This window comes from Vespa crabro, chromosome 8 (assembly GCF_910589235.1).
Source record: "Vespa crabro chromosome 8, iyVesCrab1.2, whole genome shotgun sequence".
NCBI lineage: Eukaryota > Metazoa > Arthropoda > Insecta > Hymenoptera > Vespidae > Vespa > Vespa crabro.
The window spans coordinates 8,042,144-8,050,087 of NC_060962.1; the positions used below are offsets into that span (position 1 = coordinate 8,042,144).

A 7,944-nucleotide genomic window follows, 5' to 3' on the forward strand; every position below is an offset into this window, starting at 1 on the left:
TATAAAGAGAGAGAGATAGGTATATACTACCTATGGAGAGATACGCATAGAAATTGGCGATGCTTCGACTATGCTACCTGATAAGCGACGACTAAGCTATTTCTGTTCTTTAACGTGTATAAGGATATACGTAGGTGCTTCTGGCGAACGTAAAACATCCTTTGAGGCTTAAGCTCGTCTATCCGTTCGCGAGCAAAGGAGTGCCGATAAAATAGAGAGAAAGAGAGAGAGAGAGAGAGAGAGAGAGAGAAAGAAAATCTTGCTCGCGTAAAGATAACTTCTACGATATGCTAAACGCGAGGATTTAAAGACTGCACTTTGCTGCTGTTGCTGTTGCTGCTATTGCTGTTTGCTGCTGATCCAAAGTATCTTTTCGCTTTTACGGAAGGAAGAAGTGGTATATTAAGAAAAATACGTTGGTTCGTATTTCATAAATCTTCGATATCTCAAAGAATTTAAAAAAAAAGAAAAAAAAAAGAAAATAAAAGCCAAAAGAAAAAAAATGAAAGAAATAAAATATAATGACGTTTCGAAGACTGTAAGAATTTTAATAGGATATCGAACGATATTTCGTACACACACACATTATATATATATATATATATATATATATATGTAATAATTGTATTAAGAATTAAGTAGATGAAAGAAGAAAGTGAGAAAGACTTACCGAGGCAAGTGATAGCATGATCGGCCGGTGGTCTAAGTACATTTCGAGCCCAGGCTGCCCTTAATACTTCGAGGGCACAGGGTGGCCCACCGACCATTAATACACCCGGCGACACGTGACCTTTATACCTGAGCTGTCTCGTTGCGTCGACGAGTGCTGCGTTCCACCAACATTTTGAATTTGCTTCCAAGAAACTCTGAAATTTCAACATATTTTTATATATAAAAAAAAAAACGTTAAGAAAAAAAAGAAAAAAAAAAAGAAAAAAAGAAAAAAGTAAAAATTTATATAAAAAAACATTTCTTTAAAAACATTTCACTATATATATATATATATATGTATGTAAAGGGAGAATATAATAGAGTCATCAAGATCATTGAAATCATTATTGGGATAATCTAGTTTACGAGTTTAATGATAACCCATAGTAAAAAGGGGGATAAAGAAATTTTCTTCCTTGTTCATAGCTCAAGTAGACGAACACTTTCCGTGCGGTTAGATAGAATCTTAGGATTTATCCCCATGAAATATGGCCAAGTCGTTAAGTGTTTACCATTTATACGGGGCTGTTTAGTATCGTCCCACCCTCGTCGTAACCTCCAAAGAAACTATCTACGACCCTCATCGTACTTTCGTCGAACTCTGGTTTCACTGCTCTCATATCTACCTATATATACCTATATACTCATTTTGTATATATACCGTATATACTATGCGCGCGCGCGCCCGTACAGATATATATATATATATATTGCGTTTATGTGTATATAAGTAAATTTCTATGGGGAAATCTTTCTCGAATAAGGTAGACGAATACTTGTGAACGAATGGCTTTTTCAGGATTTTTCTTTTTCTTTCTTTTTTTTTTTTTCTTTTTCCTTTTTTTTCCCCCCTAGCTTTTCCCTACTTTCCCCTCTTTCTCTACTACTCCTCCTCCTTTTCGTCGTCCTCCTCCCCCTTTTTATTACTCACGTCCTCATTCATCCGTCCCCTTTCTCTACACTAATGCATGATCGTGAAATTAGTGGGAGAAACGTTCGAATCGATCGGGTTTATGAGTTATGTCGATTTACACCATTCTAAGTGCCGCCTTGTCCATCTAACGTCGTACTACATATGTATCGTACTATATACATAAACGTATGTACATACGTATATACATACCATACATATATTCGTTCTCAGTGGGAGATCACCACTCATGCTGAGATACGACGATAGAATTTAATACGAATCTTTTGCTTTCTTTTCCCCTCCTTTTTAGTTTCTTCTTTCTCTTTCTTTCTATCCTTCCTCCCTTTTTCCTCTTTATTTCTTTTTTCCTTTCTTTTTCTTTTTCCTTCTTTTTCGTTTTTTAATAACTTCGCTTCGAGAGAGCTTATCATCTTTTCTCCTTTTATTTTTTATTTCCTCTTTTACGAGCGTCGAGACGAACACAAATGAATCGATTAATTCTCAATAGAAATATTAATATATTATATATATATATATATATATGTGTGTGTGTGTGTGTATGTACAGTCAATTTTGATCGAGATATCTCTTATGTTTATAAATGTTCACATATGTTTCTATATACGATATATGAATATTCAATATACATGTGTATGTATGTATGTATGTATGTATGTATGTATGTATGTATGTATGTATGTATGTATGTATGTATGTATGTACGTACAATATTAATATATATCGATGATAAATATTAATAAAAGAAAAATATGTGCGCGCGCGCGCGTGTGTGTAAAACTGAGCGCGTGCGAGCGCCCATGTTACGTTATATTAAAGTTAATTTATATGATAAGCAATTTTACGTAAGGCCGGATCGAAACGATTGGTTAATAAATGTTCGAGGGATGTGTGTTCGAGGGACATGTCCGAGAGATTAAATAAAAATCTTACAAGATGTGTCTCGGAATTTTTTTTTTCTTTTATCTTGGTTACTTTCTTTTCTTTTTTTTTTTTTTTCTTAACTTTCTTATTTGTACACACACACACACACACAAATGCGTACATATTTGCATATATAGACAAATACGGGCATGCATAAATAATACGATGGGGGAGGAAGAACATCGAACGTTCGTTTCTTTCGGATGATGGTGGTGGTGGTGGTGGTGGTGGTGGTGGTGATGGGGGGAGAGGGAAGAACAAAAAAGTACAAATAAAAAGAGAATAAAAAAAAAGAAATGAAAAGAGAGAGAGAGAGAGAGAGAGAGAGAGAAGGAAGAACAAACAACGCGTAGGGCGGCAGGATCTTCTTTTTCTTCTTCTTTTATGTTTATCGCGTTACTCCTATCAAGGATGTGTTTTCTCTTGCTCCGTACGATGATTAAAGCACAACGTTCATTATTCATGCGCACGCGGATGTAAATACCGAGTACGATCGGCTTGTCTACGATCATAGAAAGAGAAAGAGAAAGAGATAGAGAGAGAGAGAGAGAGAGAGAGAGATAGAGAGAGAGAGGATCAGAAAGAGGATACGTTTCTTATACAGCAGCAGTACCAGTACCGGTAACAGCAACAGCAGCAACAGCAAGTTCAAAACGTGAAATGGATCCGTTATTTTAACTCAGCAGTTTGCTTTTCTCTTTCCGCAAAATTTTCCGCGATCGACCAAATTCAAGAGAACCAATTCTACCCTCTCTTCTTTAGAAATCCAACTACCCCAAGCAACCTTAACCATCCCATACCTTCCTCGCTTATCCCCTTATTTCATTTCTTTCTTTCTTTTCTATTTTTCTCTCTCTCCCTCTCTCTCTCCCTCTCTCTCTCTCTCTCTCTCTCTCTCCCCTGTTCCTTTTTTTTCCTTCTCTCCCTCTTTTATTCTTGTTCGTTCCCCCAGGCTCGTTGGCGGGTGCACCTGACAGAACATTTTTCTTCCACGAACAGTCACGACTTCCGAACGTTCTTCTATCATCCATGAAAACGTGAGAGAACTCCAGTTAGCCAGATTTTCAGTTTCGTAGTTGCCCTATTGCATATGGTTCTCTCTGTGTTATTATATGTCCTTTCTCATTCTCTGTGCGTATATGTGCGAGCGATAGAATGTGAAAGTGTGCGAGGGTATCTGATTGTGTCGGTGTTCAACGACCGTAAAGTTTCCTTCGATGGATCCGAATTTAAAAAACGAAAGAATATCTCACGCACTCGTGCCGTTCCTCGAAATCTATGGTATTAAAGATACACAAAGAGAAGTCGAAAGTTTCTTTCGACGTTTTGGAAACTCAATATGACTTCCTTTTATAGTATTTTTTTCTTTCTTTCTTTTTTTTTGCCTTCTTCCTTTTTCTTTTCTTTTCTTTTTTTTTTTTCTTTTCCTTTTTCTTTTTCTTTTCTTCTTCGAAGAGAGATCGTGATACCTTTTAATTCGTGTTCTATTCACTTACTCACGTACTCGTTTCATCCGTCAACTTTAATTATCGTCATTAAATTCTTAGAAAGTTGATCTTTTTTCCATTTGAAAGATCGATAATAGAATTCATTCATTCGTAGGACTAGTTAATATACTCGTAATTTATGTGAATCATTTACACGTATTCTATGTGTGTATGTATATATATATATATATAAATAAATTTTTTTTTCTTTTATTGTTTTTTCTTCTAAGCTTTGCCCGTCACAAAAAATTTTCGTTTTTCCCTTGGAAAAAAAAAAAAAAAATAAGAAATCATTAAAATTTATTAGATCAAGTTATTATTTACGCATAATTTATACGATAATACATCCTGTATACAAATGTAAATATAAATTATCTATAGATTCTAATCTTTTGTTTAGTAAGTAAGTAATAGTTTATTTTCATTTTTTTTTTTTTTTTTTTTTTTTTTTTAGTGTAAACTAAAATTCATTCATAACATTATAGCTCAAACTTTATATATAAGTATATACATAATTAATAAATATAGATCATTTATAAAATATAAAATATTGTTCCGAACTATTGTATCTTCGAAAAAATATATATATATATATATATATTTTTTTTTTCTATTTGTTTTTAAAATGAAATCGAGAGACTATAACTCATCCAGAAAATTATTGTCTACACATATCTTATTGTACATCCTACACAAACACATATATATACATATACATATAGTTATAAATATAGGTCCTTGATGTCAAGTGAACGAACGAATGAGTGATTCGAAATGCAATGAACGCCCTTTTCAAGAGGGGAAATCTGTCCTGCTCCAGTGCACAGGCACAAAACGGGTACGCTTGTGTCGTTCGCAGGCAGTCTGGTCCAGATCGATAATGGGCATAATTTGCAGGGAGCCGTGCGGTTCCGCAGTGCGGAAGCGCGAGCCCGCCTCTTCATCTTCGCGCATAACCAACCACTTTGCCGAATAAATTTTTTTTTTTTTATCGGGTAAAACATTATCGCCTTTCTTGTTCGTTAAAAAGATAACGAACCCTAAGTAAACCTTTTGTTATCGCAAATTTTCTTCTTACTTTTACTTTTTTTTCTTTCTTTCTTTTTTTCTTCTTCTTTTTTTTTTCTTTCTTTTTTTTCCCCTCATTTGCGTTATTTTCTTCGTCTTATGCGATCTACACGAAATATCTGTTCTTTTTTTTTTTTTTTTTTTTACGTAGATTTAAAAAAAATCTTTTTCCTTCTGCAAATCATTGGGCATGTTTTTCCTTTAGGATTTCTTTTTTTTTCTGTTCTTTTGTTTTTCGCGAATCACTGCAGTGGCTTTTTTTTCTTTTTTTTCTTTTTTTTTTTTATTACAAATTTACCTTTTCTTTCATGAATCTGGAATTTTTTTATCTTTTGTATATCCAATCGATGCAATATCGTTACTACGATTTCAATGAGTATTCTTTAATTTGCTGGTAGCATAGATTTTCGAAATAGTTTCCTTTTTTTTTTTTCTTTTTTCCTTTTTTTTTTCTAACCAAGATTTCAAATTTTTTATTATCTTTCCCATATCCTACGATCCATTGATATTGCAGGAATATCGTTCCCCTTCGTTTTCGACGATTATTCTGATCCATTTATGGCATAGATTTTAGAAAATAATTTTAGAAATGCGAATTAACAAAATTTTCTTGTTTGAAATTTTATAAAGGTTAAAAAATTCTCAAGATATCCGAAGGTTATTATCATCGATCGATCGAACGAACGATCGTACGATCGATCGATCTATAAACGAACCCGATCATTTCGAACGAGTGAAACCTTTTGATTACATCAAGTTTCTTCTTCTTCGTTTGCAAGAATCCCAAAGTGTGATGGCAATTCGGTCCAGCGAACCAGATCGATTTCACGAGATCTCTTACCTTCCGCTATCTCTTTCTCCTCTCGATCAAATCTCCTGTCTCTCTCTCTCTCTCTCTCTCTCTCTCTCTGTCTGTCTTCTTTATTTCTCTTTCACTTCCTCTTTAACATCGTCGAATAAAGACGAAAACCTCATTTTTTTCTGCTCTGCTGATTCGATTAATCGTAGGAAAGTATCTCTATTTCATGAAGAATTTTATTCGAGGAGACTCTTTTTCCTTTTTCTTTTTTTTTTTCTTTCTTTTTTTACTGTTTATTTTCTTTTTTTTTTCTTTTTTTTTTTTTCTTTCTTTCCTCCCCTCCCCCATTACATAAGTATAACATCTGCATGACCATGAAAAGTATCCTTTGTAATAAACGTCCAATGGAAATCGCGAATGCATATGATCTACGAAATATATGAGGATAAACCGTCGTATATTTTTTTTATCATTATCCTTCTACTACTATACCATATATAAGATATATATTATATGTATATATTTATAATATCATATTTATAATATATATATATATATAATATGTATACTTTTAACATATTTTAATGTGAAAATAATACCGATTCATGCTAATCGCGTTCAAGATAAAATAGCCAATACAATCGCTGAGAAAGATAAAGAAAAAGAGAGAAATAGATAGATAGATAGATAGATGGATAGATAGATAAAGAAGAAGCGTTATCCGTAACGAAGTACGAAGGGGAAGTGTATGTACGTGGATAATATTTTCTCGTGGCACCTCATTGTTTATGATATAGAAATGGTGATCGTGAGAGAAGGAAAGACTCTGTGCATGTGTAGAATGTACATCTATGTATGTGTGTAAATTTAGTATTTGTAAGAGAGAGAAAGAGAGATAGAGAGACAGAGAAAGAGAGAGAGAGAGAGAGAAATAGAGGTAGAAGGCAAGAGAGTCTTGCAAATAGCGTTGCTAATCGACAACGTTGTTCCCAATGCACGTAACGTTTCATATTGCGATTTCCTTGCTGGCAAGTTCATTGCCAGTATATATATATATAATTTTTTTTTTTTTTATATATATATATATACAGATATATCTATACAGTCGTTTGCCTATCCGCTAATTATTATGCAATATATGCCTGCAACGTTCACGCCGACTCGCTTGTTGTCCTTTTACAGCATCGTTTGAAATGGCTCGAGTTATAGCTTAACGAGCCAAATCGACCAAAAGGATAATTCGTAACGACGAACTTATTAGAAATTATTTCATTTCTAAATATTATTTGCTAATAGTAATATCGAAATAACAGCGAGACATTCTACCGTGTACATATATATATATATATATATATATATATATTTTTTTTTTCTTCTTCTTCTTCTTCTTCTTTTAAATGAATTTAATTTAATTTGATTTAATTCCTTTTTATTTCTTATTTTCTTTCAATTCAATTCAATTCAATTCAATTTAATTCAATTCAATTTTCTTCGATTCGATTCGATTTAATTTAATTACTTTATCAATCTTCCTTTAATTTTTAATTTTTGATCCTTTTTATTTATTTATTTATTTATTACATTTCTTTTTCTTTGGAATAAATTATCGAACTCTATCGGGAGTGAAGCACTATTAACACCGGTACAGTCATCCAACGCGCACGTCCTTGAATATCTTTTAAATGGGATTGCAGATTTTATCTTCGTTAATTTTCTAACGATTTTCATAAATTATAAAAGAAGATGAGAGCACATAGAAAAAGAGAGAGATAGAGAGAGATTGGTGATGGGAGATGAAAGTGAAGGAGCTTTTCTAAAATCATTATCTTGATCGTAGATTTGTGATCTATTAATCAAGATAAATTGTCAACTTGGACAAGAAGCTCCAGGGCGTAGTCAGATCGTCGTTTCGAATTTTAATCATTATAGTAGCAAGAGCCTTCTCGCCAGCTTAGAGCTCGATTAACCCATGTGTATGTCTCTCTCTCTCTCTCTCTCTCTCTGTATGTGTATGTGTGTGTGTG

The 7,944-nt window shown here is 33.3% G+C and overlaps 1 protein-coding gene across 4 annotated transcripts in view; it reads right to left on the reverse strand.

Annotated features, from left to right (window-relative positions):
• The window catches only part of LOC124426326 (storkhead-box protein 2), an 85,620-nt gene that overhangs the window by 33,079 nt on the left and 44,597 nt on the right, over positions 1 to 7,944 (reverse strand). For all 4 annotated transcript variants that reach the window (XM_046967883.1, XM_046967882.1, XM_046967885.1 and 1 more), the window contains one exon: positions 671 to 866. In XM_046967883.1, the coding sequence (XP_046823839.1) occupies positions 671 to 866 (196 nt within the window). The remainder of the gene's footprint in view (positions 1 to 670; positions 867 to 7,944) is intronic.